The 18,490-nt window shown below is 44.8% G+C and overlaps 1 protein-coding gene across 4 annotated transcripts in view; it reads right to left on the minus strand.

Moving 5' to 3' along the window:
* The window catches only part of adgrb1a (adhesion G protein-coupled receptor B1a), an 81,752-nt gene that overhangs the window by 49,054 nt on the left and 14,208 nt on the right, over positions 1–18,490 (minus strand). For all 4 annotated transcript variants that reach the window (XM_064343258.1, XM_064343239.1, XM_064343248.1 and 1 more), the window contains exon 2: positions 9,943–10,905. In XM_064343258.1, the coding sequence (XP_064199328.1) occupies positions 9,943–10,645 (703 nt within the window). In that variant the 5' untranslated portion in view covers positions 10,646–10,905. The remainder of the gene's footprint in view (positions 1–9,942; positions 10,906–18,490) is intronic.

The following is an 18,490-nucleotide window of genomic DNA, read 5'->3' on the forward strand; positions in this document are numbered from 1 at the left end:
ATGAATGTTTAATCAGTTGTATGGGGAGACAAAAAAGCGCAAAAGCAACGCTGATGCAAAGGCAAAGACAAATATGTATCAATTTACATGAATAGAATATGAAGATGGTTCCTGTCCCCAAGACAGGGATTTTTAATTACTGGAAATCAATTAACAGGAGACATAAATCATGCGTTGCACCTGGGCCCACAGAGAGGAAGAATGACTTTCATACTTTTGGGGGTCTACATATTGGAGGTTGGCCTGCCTGGAGTTCAACTGCTTGTTTAAACTGTCCTCCCTGCCCCATTCACTATGAATTGATTCTGAAAAGTAATATATGTCTAATATATGTATATAAAAAGTGTAATATATGTCTAATTTCTCAGGTTCTTCATTAAAGTGTACCCTGAGAGGAACCAAAAGTCCAGGACTTGAAATTAATGGCCAGGCCTCTTATAGAATGATTGATAAGCGCTATTATTTTCTCTGCGTCACTGAAAATAGGAAACTGGTTGCTGACTAAAACCCGTTGTCATTATCTCTCTGCCTAACAGCCTCTCTCTCTCTCTCTCTCTCTCTCTCTCTCTCTCTATCTTTCTATCTATCTATCTCCATCTCTTATTAACCTCTCTCTCAGTCTAATGGCCTTTACACTGAGCTTAGGGGGACTCATAACATTTAATGGTTCTCCCTTCCCTTTTATTTTCTGACACTCTGATTGGCTCTGTGCACAGCTCACAAGTCTTAATGACGGCCCCCCAGGCATACGTTAACCAGGCGCTACACCTGAATGTCGGACAGCATTTGCATTTGTTTTTGGGGGCTGAATGCAATTAGATGTTCCAAATTCTGTCTGCAGAGATTCTGATACAAATTTAGCTGTTGATCATGCATGGACGAATGCAATCAATATCCATTTGTTTTACCTAGGATGGCCTATTAAGGCCAGATTGTTTACTTATTTGGCATGAAATTGCCTGTACTGAAGTCTCCACTTGTCTTTTTTGTATTGCACAGATCATAATTCACTTGGGAGGAATATGGAAAAAGCTGGAGGCTATTAACACCAAAGGTCTTCCTCCAAAACTGTTTTACCTCCGCATTTAAGGGCCACCATTTTGTAGCCTCTACTACAGTGAACATAACCACAAAATCACCCTCAGCCTTCCTTAAAAATGTCATGTTTCAAACACAGTTTGACCAAATGTCCTTTCAGCAAGTCAGAAGACAAAAAAAGAAAAGGTTTTAAAAATCTGTCAAACGAACGCTTTGGAAAAACTCAATTTGCAGATAACATCCTTTCCCGGGTGAAAGACAAAACGGGTCTTAACTTTTTTTTCTCCGCTCAATGATCATGGCCTATAGAGAAAAAAAAGGAAAATAAGAAGAATGCAGTGTTTTCTTTCTCTCCCCCAAGGACGCTTTATAATGCTTTCAATAATTCAGAGCACTTCTTCTCTTCTGCTGTTGGGCTGGGTATATTTCACCTTGGGTAGCACAGCCACAGCATAGCCATCTTTATCACTTCGAGAAGAATATTGGCATGACAAGGAAGCTCTTCCATTGCAAAAGCTGGCAAAACACGTAATAATTAATAAATTGATCTACAATAAATACATAACAAAGAAAGAAAACGATATAACTAAAATACCGATTCCAAATTACCCATGGAACCTATATGAACCATTTGCGGCAAGTGGTGGCATTCTGTGTTGTGATAGTCACTTGATCCCTCTTCTCTCCCAGTGGAATAGTCGCCTCTCTACCTCAGAGAGACTCAGATTCAAGCCAGATTTGAGGCTTTTAGAAAGCGCAGTGCACTTTACACCGAGTGCATGTTCTCTTTAGGTATCTCACTCCACATACATGCCTCAGGGGCTCTCCATGTGAAGTGTGCGTCATCTCTGCCCTATTTGCAGATTAATTACTGTTGAAGAGTGAGGCCTTCCCCTCAAACACATTGCCACACACACACACACACACACACGTATGCACACACACACATTCTTTAGATGAAAGCCCAGGGGGACCTCACCCAGGGATAAGCTCCATGCTAAAGTGAGCATCGGGCACACATGTGCTTTGTCATGCTGGCTGACAGGGAGGAAACGGATGTTGGAATTTTATCCAAGAAGAGCGTGTGAGTGTACACGCATGTCTGCGTACGAGCAACATGCAAGTTGGGCGTATGTTCCAGTGGCATCTTCTGCACTTCCATCTTTGTTCTTCTGAGTAACGCGATGAGCAGCCTCCAGTTCCTGCATGATTCTCGTCACATGGTCTACAAAGACCTAACCCCCGAGAAGCAGAACGATGCTTAGCACGCTCGGCCCTGGTGACCCAGCCTGCCCGTCCTTTCCTCGCCAAAGTTTACGTGCCTAAAAGTCACCTTGCGGCCCCTGACAGAATGCGGCAGCGGCTGGAGCCGGGCGTCTCTGGCGACCGATCGGGTTTCCGGCTGCTTCAGAGGCATCGGCGGTGGGCCCGTATCCCCCGCATCACCTCACCCCGATCGATAGAGCGTCCGTAACCCTATCCGCGAAAGCTGCTTCTCAGCAGACAGCGGCGGGAGGGGGGAGGGGCTGCGCTCCGCTCGCAGGGAGAGCACTTCCAGCGGCCGTCCCAGCAGCCTCTGTGTTTAATTAACAGATAAGGAGCCCGAGTGCGCCAGCTCCCTCTCCTCGGCCCTCAGGCCTCCGGCTCCGCACCGCGCTCGCCGAGAAAATGCCGTTCCCCCCAGCTCTGGGGGGAAAGCGCGGAGAGGACGGGTAATTAGTAAATTTAAAGATAGTTTGTGCTTCTTTGATAACACGCAACCCCTTTTCACGAAAGAGCCCTGGCAGCCACACGGATGGGGGGATTACTTCTGAAAAAGGAGGGAAATTGGGTCCTTTGTTTCTGACAAGTGTCCTCTGGGCTTGTGTGCGTCTGTGTGTGTGTGTGTGTGTGCGTGTGCGCACGGACTAGTGCAGAACCATGGGTGTGGTGGTTAAGGACCCTCCTGCACATACACACCCATTGGTGTCCTAGCAGGAGACGCAGGGCCGGACTGGAGCTAAAGGCACTCTGGTGCCCGGTTGTTCAGGCAGACCCCAGATGGCACAGTGCTTATAGTGGACGGAGAGTCTAATTGCTTAAAGACATCAGTGCTGGATGTCTGGCTGGCACTGGCATTGGCACCATTACCTCCCCTCTACCCCACCCATCCCAGCTGCACGGTGGTGGGCCCAGCTGGGCCTCCCCACCTGTCTGCTCCCACCAGCCTTTACCTGCCCCATTGCCGCTGTAATCACCCATGATCACCTCCTCTGCTCCCTGATATCACAGACCTGCAGCCTCACAGACTCCTCTGTCCACAGTCCCCGTACATGCACACGCATGCCACTCCTCTGCAAAGCGCAAAAGCTATAATCGTACGATTACCTTTTCACCTTCCACTACATATTTCTATCCCTCACTCTCTTGCACTCTTTCTTTTTCTCTCTCCCTTGCACTCACATAGTGAGAAACAAATAATGAGCAAGACAGAGAGAGAGAGAGAGAGAGAGAGCAGCAGCAGCAGCAGTAAGTCTGGACGCTCCATCACATGGTTAGTGCTGACACCCAGAGGATGGACTGTGTCAGCTGCACTCCTGCAGATAAGGGGAAAATCAGCTCAGCGCTGAATCCATCCATCAGCTAGCAGGTCCTTTCCCCAACAGGAGCCTACAGTAGGACGGAGTTTCTCAGTACGGTTTATCCTAAATACACCTATGCGATCAGATCTGTGAATGACACCTTGATGCCACCTTCCTTCTCGGCTGATCCAGGCCATAATGCAATAAGCATTGGGCTGGATGTGGCTGTGCGAGGCTGCCTATCAGTGACACCTTGGGAAGCAGCCATCCTGCTCAACCTTCCTTAATGAACCGCATACTGCGCAAGGAGAATACAAAATACTCCCTCTATCCTCTCTCTCACTCTTTCACATGCTTCTCTTTCATTCCACACACTCATTCTTTCACTCTCACTCCATTCTGCCCACCACACATCATTCCATTTCCATTCTTCAATGTATCTCTCCCCCTCCACATTCCCTGTCCCCTCATCAGTCTATCCCTGTACTTTCCCCACTCCCTCATTCATCATTTCTATTTGCTTTTATCTTTTTCTTTCTTTCTTTCTTTCTTTCTTTCATTTTCTCATCTTCCTGTCTCTCTTTCTTTGGGTCACTGATGTGTATTTGCATTCCCTGACTTTCGTATTGAGAGGGTCCCGTCGGCTAAAGCTAACAGAGCTAATCCACTGCTCACTCTGTCTGCTCACAGTCAATATCCTGGCCAGGATAAATATTTTAACAGCTTCATGCTCACAGCCATGGCCCATGGACTGCTTCGTCTCCCAGGGAAAGGTAGTTCAGCTCTGGGATTCCCTAATTCAAACACACACACACACACACACACACATACACACACACACACAAACACACACACACACACACATACGCAAACACGTGCACACACACACACACATGCTTGCAAGTTCATGTACATGCATATGTTCATAAACAAGCACATGCACACACACCCATGAAGGCATCACTCCCCCTAGAAACACAGTAAAGAAATTACAAACGGCCCTGTGATGCCCCACAAATGCACAAATCAAGGTTATATTTATTTATATTTCTGGGTGGCAGAGGTCAACACTGTTGACAGATCAATCTTAAAGATGGATGCTCACATCAACAAAAATTCACAGCCGCCTTCAGAGGAGTGGTCAGACATTTCTCTGTCTTTTTCAGACCATAAAGCATAACAAAGTATGAGCAAGGTTTTCTCTATTATACACACATCCATCTTCTGCACTGAATGGATATTCATACAGCCAAACCCAAACACACGCACAGTCACACACACGCGCGCGCGCACACGCACACGTATGCACACACACAGACACACACACACACAACACACACACGCATACGCACGTACACACACATGCACCCACACACACACACACACATGCACGCACACACACAGACACATGCATACACGTGCACACACACCCACGCACGCACACACACAAATCTCCATTTGACAAAGTCATTGGCGCATATGCGAAAAAGGTGCACCCACAGCCATTCAAAATGCTCGCAGTCCACAGGGCAAAAGTTTAGTCAAAGTTGCCTGTTCTTTGTTCTTCTGTGCCCAGAATGCTTGCAGATAAACATGTTCCTATGGTAACTTATTGTGCCTCCTAGAGCTTACTGTGTCCCCGCCCCATGCTGTGTCTTCAAAAGCACAGAGACCCCCTGAAATGCCTCTTCCGCACACACACACCTCCCTTCATCAGCCATTTTTCTCAGCTTCTGCAGAAGGATAACACATTTTTACAGCAGCAGAACAAAAATAATGTTGTCAAATGCTATAATTTGCTTCTGTGGTTAGAAAGCTCAATAAATCATTTTGCACATTGTATAGTCTGACTTGTACAGATCTATAATTGTATTTAATTTATTTTTGTGCATTGAAAAAAATCTCAACATGGATTCAAAACCCATGACCTTCTGGTTTGCATATCCATGACCCAAATGCCACTTGCTCCCCCTTCTGGCGAACAACTGTATCACACCCATTTTTCTCCCTTGGCTTTGCCTACAGTAGCAGCACTGTCTCTCAGTTTCGCTCGACCTCATAAAGCCACAATGTTTTTTCAGGAAGAGAAAACCAAGGGGGAAAAGAAGGAAAGGAGGGGGAAAAAACAAAACCCAGCGTACATAAACCCACACACTTAAAGCCCAGCCGTGCTCTCATAAATCTGTGAGTGTGAGCGCAGCTCTCTCCTCTCCCTCCGCCTGACACAAAGGGATGGAGGGTAGCTACACAGAGTCCCTTTTCAGCTCGGGCGGTCGTGGGGGGGGGCAGGGTGAGGGGGTGTGAGCGTGAGAGAGGATCTCACAGCAATGCTATGGCTGTCTGTTCGTCCAGGCGGAGGATGGGGGTTGGGCGCCCGAAAAGAGGACTGGAGAGGACACGTCTTGCCTAATTAAGTCTTTTCTCCCTCCCCAAGCCCAGTTTGTTATCCTGCGACAGGCGGATGTGTGTGTGGGAGCCTGACTCCCCCTGACTGAATGTCATCTCTCTGTCATCCAGCAGAATTTTTTCAGTGATTACGGTCCCTGCATTGAATTGTGCTTTCTGCAGTCTATACAGGAGCACACACACACACACATGCACACACATGCTTGTACACACTAACTCAAAAAAGCCTCACCAATGTCTGTATTCTGATGTTAACATCTGTGTTTATTTGTTTGTGTGTGTGTGTGTGTGTGCATGTGGATGCATGTGGATGTGTGTGTCTATGTGTGTGTGTACATGTGTGTGCATGTGCCGGGGTGTGCGCGTGTGTGTGTCTGTATATTTGCAAGTATATGTGAGTTTGCTGACAAAATCTCTATATTTTGGCACAGGCAGTGCAGTTATGAAATGTGGAATGATCCAGCACCATTTATCTTCATTCCACCACTCATCAAATCCGTAGAAAAGCAGAAAGAACTTTAGTCTTGCAGTAAATGTCCTGGCTGCAGTCCCCCTTACCCAAGGAGTTTATCCGAAAACACCGCAACGACAAAAAAAAAAAAAAAAAAGCTGACTTTCAACTCAAGGACTCAAGAAATAGTCGAGGTGCTTTATCTGTGAGGCGTCCATGGGAGGAAAGCAGAGTGCAGATTACCATCCACTGATATACTTTACACTCGCACCAAACAGACGTGCGCTTCGCTGCACGAAGCACTACCAAGCATGACTGCATCAGGGCCATAAAGCGGAAAGCCATGCACCGCATTAAACCACAGCCGCCCTATTTCTTTCCTTCTGAGGCCGCTGCCACATAATGGAGTTTCCATCTTGGGTAAATTTCTCTCTTTAAGGCGGCTTCGTCAGGTCGGTTCTGAGAAGCATTTTGAGTCATTCGCCTATTCACACCATGGTGAATGACTCGGTTCTGAATCCGGTTTCCTCTGAAGAGCTATCTGTAGGGAGGGGAGAAATATTCGCGGCACCTAGCGCAGGCCGTGCTAAGCTTCAAGCCGACAAGCCGTTACCCAGCCGTTACAGATGAGTGATGAGCTACTTGAGGAGGGAGAACAATGAGAAGTTGAATTTTCAAGTCTTTATCGCTGAAAATTAATGTACACCCCCACCCCACCCTCCCCTCCCACCCCCCACCCCCCCAACTCCTCCAAACTCAGAGCAGTCTTTTATTATCGTCCATAAAGTAAGAGCAATAAAACTGCTTAATTAAAACATGAATTTTTAATCAGCCTCGCAGCACCTTAAAGGGGAGCAGGGATAGGCTGGTCACCGGTTCGGCTGGGTAAGAAACACGCTTCCTGGAATCAGGCTTCTGTTGTATGTAATCGGACAAAAACTGCTGTGCTCTAACACTGCCGCCCTGCTGGATGGAGGGGGGTGGGAGAAAGACAGTGAGAGAGACACGAGAGATAGGGACCAATTCTAACTCTAATTAAAATCTACTGGACAGATTAAGGAGGACTGAGGAAATGATGGCATTTAAAGCTCTTGTCACTGTGGACTGGAATAAAATTGGCTCTCGTCGGAAGACATATAGCACTGGTCTATCTATTTATTTTTTAATTTATATATTAATTTATGTTTTCGGGTTAGGTCTGACAAAATACATTTATTTAGCATTATTATATTTGGATTCTCATAATCCCAGATCCCGGCCAATGTCTAGATTATGTGCGCTGCATGGACAGAGGCATCAGGGTGTGTTTGTGTGTGTGTGTGTGTGTGTGTCTGTGTTTGTCTGTTTATTTTAAGGGGGTGGGCATAATCAGAGGTGCTTATAAATGATTTGCCTTAGAAATCCAAACTTTTCAGGCAGTCATTGTGAAAAGTGAGCAGAATTTAAAAGCCCTTGGTCTGGCAGCAGAAGAGCGAAGATGCATTGCCCCTGTCTGAAACCACAGGCCCTTTAGCAGGAAGTAAAACCCTGCATGAATTTGTCTTAGTTACTGACCTCTCTATATGAGAATCTGACCACACTAAAAGAAAACTGCTTTGTCATGGCAAATTTAACTCTCACACAGCCTCACCTGTTTTTTCCCTTCCTATCCCTTCCTATCTTTCTCTCTGTCTCCTCTCTCTACCCCATGCCCCCTTCACTTGCTTCTCTCTCTCCCCATTTGGTTTTTATCACCATCTCTCCTTCATCCCTACCACACAGATCACTGATACCTAATGCCATTCGTTTTTTGCATTTTTGAAAAATCTCCCCTGTCTTTGACCACGCCCCCTTCTCAGAGGAAGGTGCCCGCTGGCTGCTTTCGCTGCTGTTGACCGCTCCATTTTGTGTGCCAGTATGAGCAAAGCAGATGCAGCGGCGGGAACGCGAAACAGACAGGAATCCATTAATCCATAACTGTGAGAAACCCGAGACAGACAGGCCAAAAAAGCTGCAGTGTAAACGATGCCCTGCCCCGCCTCTGATAGAGTCATCTTTCATTTCGCCCCCTGTCACTGCAGCTCCGATGTCCTCTTTTCCGGACCACCCCTCTTTGATGCAATGGCTTCCCGGTGCAAACAGGCTCCTACTGTGTATCATTTATCTGCCATCTTTCCATCTCTCCCTTTGTCATTACATCCATCCATCCACCTCACCCCTCCCTCTCCCCGTTTCCTTTGCAAGAAACAAATGTGGTCTCAAGCCTGTACGTGTCAGGATGCTTCGAAGTGGGAGGTACGGCTGTTCCTCTGCTTCCTAAACCGCCGCATTTATACCCCTTTCCCAGCAGGCCGAGGGGAGAGCATGCAGAGATAAATAATGAGGCCCCCGATTTTCCTCTCAGGTCTTCGTAAATCCCAGCCTGTTCACAGAGAGGTACAAAGCGCCCATTATTCCAAACCCGCACCAGATCAAATCGCTGAACTACACAGCCGCAGTAAGACCACGGGATAAGCAGGAGGGGGAAGTTAACTTTGAGGTACAGGAACTGTTGGAGCTAAGCGGACATCACAGGCTGCAGATGGGAATGATGCTATCCTGACTGACTGACTGACTGACTGACTGGCTGACTGACTGACACACCATCTGTAACAGACTCGCTGATACACAACATTTTGGAGGCTGCTGCAGCTTAATCGTTCCAAAAAGGTAGCTTTAATGACTGCGTCGTGTCTTTTTGTTTTCTTTTCTTTTTTCCTCCACCTCATCCCCTAGTGGAGCAATGTATCCTCAGTTCATGGGCAGAAAATAGACTCAGGGGACTCATGCGATGTGCAGATAGTGTCAACCCAGCACCCATTTCAAGCACATTTTCAGAAGAGCTCAGTCATAGCTGTATCAGCAACAGCTGCTAGTTACCATCACAATGTAAAGGCACGAGTATAAAGCAATTAGGACCAAGGCTATTAGAAAATTTAACACAGAATTAATTCACAGTGGTATATGCTCAACCCCCCAACCCTGGCCAAGTACGTGAGGGAGGGTAGGGGCAGGGAGGTGTCCCAGGAGCAGCAGCCCCACTCTGGGCTGAAGATAAATCTCACATCCTCTAGCACAGGCATCAGCAGCAGCCAAATTAGGACCCCCCTGCCCCGCCCCAGTGCCGTCCCTCCAGTATCAAGTACCACTGAGCGAGCCCAGATCTGCTATCCACTACGCCGCTGGTGCAAGGTCACGCCGCCCTCAAAGACTGGCCGAAATTCAATACCTCTCCACGGGTAATGGGACGTTTATTCCATCCTCACAGACCATGGAGCTCAACACAACTCGCCCTGTGTTCCAGCTCCCCATCCCCCCCCTCACGCCTCGCGCTTTCACGCACCTCTGAATCACACTCACCGGGGCGTGAGAGCGAGGGAACGAGAGGGGGGATTACTGAGGGATGGGGCAGACTTGCGGGCTCTGCGCGATGAAAAGGAGGGAGGAAGAAAGAAGAGGAGGACTCACCCACGATCTCGGCGTCGCGTCCGCTCTCGCCCAGGCTGGGGATGCAGTTCTCCAGGTAGATACCTCCTCGATAGCAGCCGTCAGGCTTCTCCTGGGCGGCCTCCCCACACTGGCAAGGGGTCTGCATGATGCCGCAGGGCCTGACAGGGGTGCTGGATGACAGGCAGTCCTCCAGCCACTGGCACAGCATCTGACAGGCGGGCATGCTGGGGTTCCTGTTCCCCACCACCAAGTATTCCGCCTTGAACGATCCCTCGTCGCTCTCCTCAGCCACCAAGGCCTCCAGGGGCAGAGCTTTGCGCATCTGGAGGAACTGCTTGCTGGACTGGAGGAAGGCCACACGGGTGGACGCGTCGCACAGCTTCACCACCTCGTCGAAGCTCTCCATGCCCAGGTACGTGCGGGTGGTCTCCAGGAAGGAGTCGTACTGGAACGTCTTGAGCTGGCGGGGGAGACAGCCATTGGTGGGCTTGGTGACTTTCATGAAGATGGTGTAGCGGCGTGGGTCCGGGTTCTGTAGCGTCCAGGAGCAGGGCGTGGAGGGGAAGACGGAAGGAGAGGAGAAGAAGCCGAAGAAGCGGCCCTGTACCAAAGTGATGCAGGTATCTGAGGCTGGGCCGTAGGGGGCGCCAGAGGTCATGTCAAGTAGCAGCAGCAAGAGGGTTGTCAGACATAAGTTTGAGAAGAGGAAGGGTGAGGCCATGATCCTGGTGAGTTCAGCGATCTGGGATCCTTGAGGGAGATGAACAGAGAGGCGTGTTAAACTCCTCTCTGCTTTAACTTAAATTATCTCTCTCTCACACTTTTCCTCTCTTCTCCCTGCCTTTCTGTCCTTTTCACAGGTGTGGCCTGAATATTTTGCAGAGCTTCTGGATTGGCTCTTTGTGGTGCAGCGGAAGTGATGCTTCACTGGTCCAGAGTGACCATGGCTGTGTAAGAGGTTACCTTCAAACTCAGATGAACCTGTGAGGTCAGGAACGAGAAACAGAGCAGGGAAAAATTCTTATGAGAAACAGGAAAGACAGAACATTCTCTCATCTGGTACAACATCTCACCTGAGGTAAAAAAAGGACAGATTCAAGAATGCATTAGCATTTTTATCTCCAAAAGGATGTGCAGGCCGCTTAGAAAAGCTTGCCTTTGAAAACCTTGAAAACCTTTCTTCTTATAGAAAACATAAACATTGAAAATGTTTTGTTAATGACATGAATTAAAGGGCAATGGAGAGACAATGGAGTCAATGGGGAGACACCCTTTCTTCCAGAGCCTGTAGATATCTTATTTTTTCACCAGTTAGGTTGGTAATTTGTCCATTTATGAGGCAATTTATTACATAAATACGAACACCTGCAGTCATTAATTATCTAAGTCCATTTGCTGCTCGCTAAATTGATCAATAGCTTACATGACTGTTAATTATTGAGATAAAAGCTACATAACTGGGGTTCACCCAGGTCCTGTAAACCTTTTCATTAATTATACATTCTTTCAAATGAAACCATTAATTTTTTGATTTTTTCCTTTTCTTCTGGACCACTTCCAGTGCACTCTGTCTAAACTGTAATATACGAGCAACATATGAAAGCCTACCATCGTTTCCCTTTTCCTGTGTACTGTCTGGTTCCTATCTGGCTGGTTTAATGCAGCCCATTCACACTCTGCTGAATTGCCCTTCTTCCCCCTTTGAGATTGTTGATAATTCTCATCTGAGACAGAAATAAAAATCGATATACAGTGGCACAATGATGACACATTTCCTCAAAATTCAATAATCACTGACTATGGTCAGATGCAGCACAATGGTATTGGGCCTGAAACTCTCAAGGTTATAGATTTCAGGGTTCAGACAGTGAGACTGGCCACACTGCACATGCACCATAGGATGACATTAAAAGGAGATGCCATTGAGACCATCAATCCATCAATTGAATAGACTAAGGTCCTACAGTATGTTCTTGGCTTTTGGATAGGATCTAAGACCTCAAAATTAATGAATGACACCCCCTGTTTGTGTGCATGGGCATTTGAATGTTTGCGCTGACCGCAGATGCTGTATGTACAAGAAAACACAAAATGTTGGAAAAAAGGTTATTCAAGACTGCAGTGTTTCAGCAAACAATGGTTTCAGACGACTATTGATTCAACAGTCAACCAGGGAGGGAAAAATCAATCAAATGGAGAAATTTATCCTTCTCTGTGTCTTTTTTATTGCCATGGTTTGTTCCTATTACTCATGAGACTAGCTAAACAAAGCTATGCATTCCCCTGTGCATTCATCACCAACTTCAGTCACTGTAACTCCTCAGTGGTCCTGAAAAAACCCACTGCAGTCCATGTCTACTGTGGTCCTAGTCCCCTTGAAAGACCCCAATTGTCCTCTTGAACCATTTGCAATGATTTGTGGGTCGATCATGATATCTTCCCAACCCAGTCGATCAAAGGAAAAATCTTAAGAGAACAGTGTAGCTGGAGATGGGCTAGCTTGTATTGGGGTTGAGATAATGGCAATTCCAATGTGTCTGCGTGTGTGTGTGTGTGCTTTTTTGTGCGCGGAAATGTACCAATCAGATCAGTTGAGCTCTCATTCCTGGATGTGAGTTATGTAGATGTGAATGTAAATGACCACTCACTTCCTCTCCCCTTCCCCCTTTTATATCCAAGCCATGCAAATAACCCCCTAGGGCGTGGGGGAGATGCAGGGGGCATTGGCAAAGCTAGTCATCCATAAACGCACAGCATGATCCCCATCCTACATCTACTGATGGATCTCCTGGAAATTTGTATTGATTTTTAATGCTTTTCAATTCAAAAGACTTTACACAAGCGCACCAAGAGGGCGGAAGACACTTTTAATGTTTTTTTTGGTTCCTTTCCCTTTTTCTCTGAGCAGGTTCCTGAAGTCCCTCTATAGAATTGGGGTTGAAAATAACCTCAGGGACGGTTTGTATTTTTATTCAAACCCGTCTTGAGAAGCTTCCATACTCCTCCTTTTCCTGGATTCCTACTCTGAGGCTAGGCTCCTCTTTCTTCATATCGGAAATGGACTCGCCTTTCGCGTGAGAGGACACTCTCCATTATTGATGCCATAATCTCATTATGACTGTCGCCTTGTCACCTGACTGGGCTGAGGGCCTCCGGTCGAGGCGCCGATCGCGAATGGCTGCTTTGCATTCATGTCCAATAAACCATTAACATTATTTAAAGCCCATTATTACCGATTTAGTTTCATTCGGCCATGATAAATGCAGAGGCACAATTACACGGGTATCATGGCAATGTATGTCACTGCACAGGGAAGAAAATGGAGCAGGGTCAGTTCAGATACAGCAGTGGGCTTTGAATGCTGAACACATTGTTACTTTGGAGGAACTGACATGTCTACTCACTCTTACTGGGTAGGTACCCCCCCAATAATCTTTTTTTTTTTTTTAAGTATGAGGGGTGGGGAAATAACCTCGAGAGAGAAATGTACCGAGGCCTAAAATGTGACAGACTTATATAAATAGTATGTATATTTTTATATCAGTGCACTTATGTTAATGCTTATTGTTGCACTGGAAGAAGAGCAGTGAATAAATGGCATCACCTCTTATTTAATCATCTGTTTGCTCAGGTAACACCCACATGCTTCCTCATTTGAAATGTGAGGTACATTCTGCCCAAGATATTCCACACCCTAAGGTGTTTAACTCACAATTTAATTCAGGCAGGCAGAACAATGGATCCTCACCATTGTTCTGCCTGCCCGGGGCAAAAGTACATTCTGAGCAAGTATCACTAGTATCACCAGTAACAGCCTAATAGTGAAATTTAATCAGGTTAAAGAAGTAAAATGATTCATATTTCATAAGCAGAGACCGGGAACAAGGCTTCAAGTGCGTTAGCACAAAGCACCTGACTTCAACATTAATTAAGTGCAGAATAATGGGGCTTAACAATCACATTTTTATTCAGCCTTTGATACAAAGCACATTATCTTTGCATAATTATTTCTTTGTGCCAGCACTTCTTTAAACAGGAGTGTTTGGATAGATAACTTCAGTTTGACGACAATTAAAAAATGGGCTGTGGTCGCAATTGATGGAAAAGGTCTACTAGTTCTGAAATACTTTTTTTTAGGCAGCTGATCTGACAAGAGCCCAAAGATTCAAGAGCCAAGAATGATTTTTAGAGTTTCAAAAGACACAAATGAGAAGACGACCCTGATTATGACTGAGCTTTAAGAAAAATAGAGAGAGAGAGAGAGAGAGAGAGAGAGAGATTGGAGACAGCACTGAGAACTTTGCACTTTTCAGGGTTTCCTACAGAAGTAACCACAGTGACCACAGATTCTCAGCCCTTACGAACATTAACTTCTGTACCTTAATGCTCCAGTCCCACAATCAATTCTCCCCATTAGATATTTAGCTACATCTGCCAATAACAACATCTGATCAGAGCCAAAATAAAGTTTTTAACAACTTCGTGGTTGCCATTTTTGTTTTGTGGACGCTGGCATGGTTGCTAACAAATAATTGCCAAAAAAATAAAACTATTGCTTTTACAGCTGTATATTCATTGTGGGAATCTAATTTATATTGCTAAAATGCATTCTCTATTATTTCACATGCAAACCTCACATAATATTATTTCATGACTAGAGATGGGTACCATTTAGATTTTGATGTTACTTTTGAAACAATACAGTGCCTTAATGGTGCCGGAACCGGTGGTCTACCTTTTTTAAAATAACAAGCACAGGACGACATTAAAAAATACTGTTTTTATTGCAAACTCATTATTTGAATCCTTTTGGATAAAATACAGCCACAGACATTTTGACCAAATCCAGCGTTAGCCAGCTTGATAACAGTACCTGCTGTCACAGTCACTAAGTGACTAAGTTGACAGAGGGAGTGTAATTAGTTAAGATGGAACCTAAATCAAGCACCAAAATCTGTGTTGCACTTCAGTCCGGTAGGTACCTTTCTTATGGGAACTCATACCATAGTGCTACCGAGTTTCGATACCCAAGAATATTCATGTTTCAGACAGCGACATGACAACACAGTGGATCCTAAAACCTTGGACTACTATTGCAGGCTTCACCCAACCGGGGGCTGGTTTTTGGGGCTGCAGCTGGGTACTATTTGAGTCATTTCATAAGAATGTTACACACAGTGATCAAAATGATCAAGCATACAGGCAAGTTAAATGGCAGTCAATTTGACCGTTCATAGCCATTTAAGTAAGTAATTGTTTATAACTTCATTTCCTTATTCAATATTAATATTCACATTTATCAGAATGTTCAGAACATATGTTTATGAAAAATCACAAAGGGGGAGCCATATGGATTTCATGATGGCAGGTTAATTGATTTTCTTAAAGTGACAACCGTCTAATTGATTGCTCTGGCATGTCTAGTGTTAATGACTTTTTAGCTAGGCTACTGTAGCTACCTTGCAAATACCACATTTCTAAATTAATGTTAGCAAGCTGTATCCCAAAGCAAAGCAACCCAAAGTTTCCGAAATGACTTGTAACTTGGCCTTGTGTTTTTGTGTCTGAAGAGAATGTGGTCATTCAAACATGTGTCACATCAAAGTGTCAAATAATAACCATTGCCTCATGGAAGAAGACATCATTTAATTAATGTTTTAAACAGCTGATGGAAATTACACTCCAGAAAGGATATGTTCATAGTTGGTAGTCAAGTTAAAATGTACACATTTTGATACCAATACTTTTAACAGCTGGCCTAGATTTTTAAGTTTTAATTAATGACTTATAGACAGGGCTTTGTATGCATGAGTAACTTGGCATTTACAACAAATATTTTTTGTTGAAATACAGAATTTCAGAACAGCTAAAGGCAGAGGAGTTGCTGAGATAACTCAAGTATGAATACTTTTACATGCACTTGTTTCCTTTTCTCCTTATAGCAATTCTATCCATTTTAGCAGCAAGGCATGTAGGAGCTCTAGTTAATCAAAGTGACGCAGTTTCAAAAGCTGAATCACATTGTTTGCTGCCTAAATTAAAAGTGAAGAAAAGGATCTGAAGCTAACGCAGGTGAGCAGGACAGACCCCGCTGGCATGTATAGTTAAAGAGGTAATTATCTGCCTCTGATGATGAATGTGTTTACTTTTCTAAATGTCACAGCTTCCTCATAAATTAAAATCTGTTTTATCCTCTCGTTGCAGGAACCCAGTGAAACCCAGTGAAATCCAGTGATACCAATCCTAACCAAAAAGAAAAAAAGATCAATTTAGTGATTCATTGGCACCTGAAGGATGAGATGATGAACTGGGCTATTACAGTGGAATGAACACTTTGGCTGATAAATCTGGACACATGACCATTATCGATTAGGTTATCAAACTGAGTGTCTTATTCCAACAGCTTAATGATTTTAAGATGAGTATCTCTTGAATTAGGCCTGACAGGCGTGATTGAATATTTCATTACCTACACCGTTCCCGGTATGCTGAAACATTTGTGGAAACTCTAAGAAAGAGAGAAAAAGAAAGAAATAAGCTCAGAAATGCCAAAAAAAGAGAAAAGTTTCGGTTTTCATTAATTATTCTTTTTTGTTTCGATCGTTAAAGGTGGAATTGAGGTGGGCGAGGAAAAGGCCAAGCAGATATTTCACCGCATGCCCTCGCCCAATGCACTCCTCCACCCTGCCCTGCCTGTGCCAACATCATCAAGGGGGGTGGGTGGGGAACCCATGGGGCAACAGAGAGTGAGGGTTCGACAATACTACAAATGGCCCTTTTCCTCAGCCAGCTGGCAGGGAGGGGTGGCTGACCAGAGGGTGAGATTGATGAAAGGATGAAGGGGTAGCGGGAGGAAGGGCAAGGTTCTGAAAGAGGCACAGCCGTTTCCTGTTTGTCAAACAAACAAAGTGTTGCGGTTAGCGCACACGCCCTTCCCCCTCATTCAGGGGTCTTGCATTCCTTCTTTCATTTCTATACAACCCTCTCACTCACCCATAATAGTGGTCACAGATCAGGGAAAAGCAGGACGGAGTAGAAACAGCTGTGGGGTGTAGCCTGACAGTGTACAGGGCAGTGACCATCTCAAAGCAGATTTGCAAGTCTGTAATATTCCCTTAGTATACGTGATATCCATGGACCTCGTGACCTTCGATTTCAACAGAACCTGTATTGTTTAGCTGTGACTGGTGGCACACAAGCTAAAGAGTTTACTAAGGCATTGGTTTAATTAACAAATACCAAAGAACAATTTGTATGTAACAACATCCCACCAAGTGCTATCTTCCCTATTTTTTTGCTTTTGCATCCATGCATCTTCGTTTGTATGATACGCCATTTGAGAATAGCGACAGTCAGCAAAACAAGACACTATACAGCCATAAATGATCTGAAACACAATAACTGCACTGCTGGTTGAAATGGCATGGCATTAAATGTAACTCTAATTGTGTTTATGGCGCTGAATTTATGACATCTGTAACACGGAATATTGTCTTCTTCATAGAAGCAAATTACACTAGTGGCCTTACAGAATTTTATGGGCTGTTACTGACAAACAGATTCATTGCTTAGGTGGTTAGTCACTTCCACTCGCAATCACAATCGTGTTTTCACAATCACAATCTTACTTAAAAGGCCTTTCGTTAATTTTGAGTTTTTAAGATGTCGCAGGAGCTAAGTGATTAAAGATTCGGACTCAGTAGGGTGAGGAGGGTGCAGCGGATGGCGGGGAGTTACATGAAACTAACATCTGAAACTGTGAGGGGGGTGGCATGTGGGGAGGGGGGCAGCACATTGCTGTACGCCCACATCTATGACTACATCTTGTCATCTTGTGATGAACAGATAATTTCACATAATTCTCACATTTCGCAAGAGGCATGTTTCAGAGAGTGAGTCGCTGCTCTCAGCCGTCAGACTCCTAATGATAATGTGTGCCATGTGCTTGGGCGTAATGCCGCAGAAATGAACCGTAATTGCTATGAATATCAAATCAAGCCGTATCCAAGCGAGATCAAATGCGATAATCGTGAACAGCCACTAAGATGACATGAAAGGATGGTGGACAGTTATACGCAATCTCCCAATCTAAATGCAGGCGCATAACAAGTTATTTTTTTAAAAGACTCATCACAATCACACCTATACACGCCAAATTTAGGTTTTTTCTATTCTCATTCAGCAAAGTAAGCCAAAAAAATTAAACCTTTTCAATTTACTTGACCTGCTATTTTAACAAAATTGACCTTTTAGTGTAAGACAAATCACAGGCTTCCAAGGTGGTTTCTTGATGAACCTGTGTATTTGCTTGTTAGCGTTGTGTCCTTGTATATTTAACCCTTTGAAGAGTAGGTATTTTAATATAATTTTTCAAAATGATAAGTCAGTGCTTTAAAGGGTTAAGACTCATATATATATATATATATATATATATGTGCGTGTGTGTGTGTGTGTGTGTGTATGCATTAGTCCGCATATATAATCATACCATGAAAAAATGCATACAATAAACAGCCCACAGTACAATACTGTGCTCTAGTAATTGACACGTAAGTGTGCATAGCAC

Source organism: Anguilla rostrata, chromosome 1 (assembly GCF_018555375.3).
Source record: "Anguilla rostrata isolate EN2019 chromosome 1, ASM1855537v3, whole genome shotgun sequence".
NCBI classification, from domain to species: domain Eukaryota; kingdom Metazoa; phylum Chordata; class Actinopteri; order Anguilliformes; family Anguillidae; genus Anguilla; species Anguilla rostrata.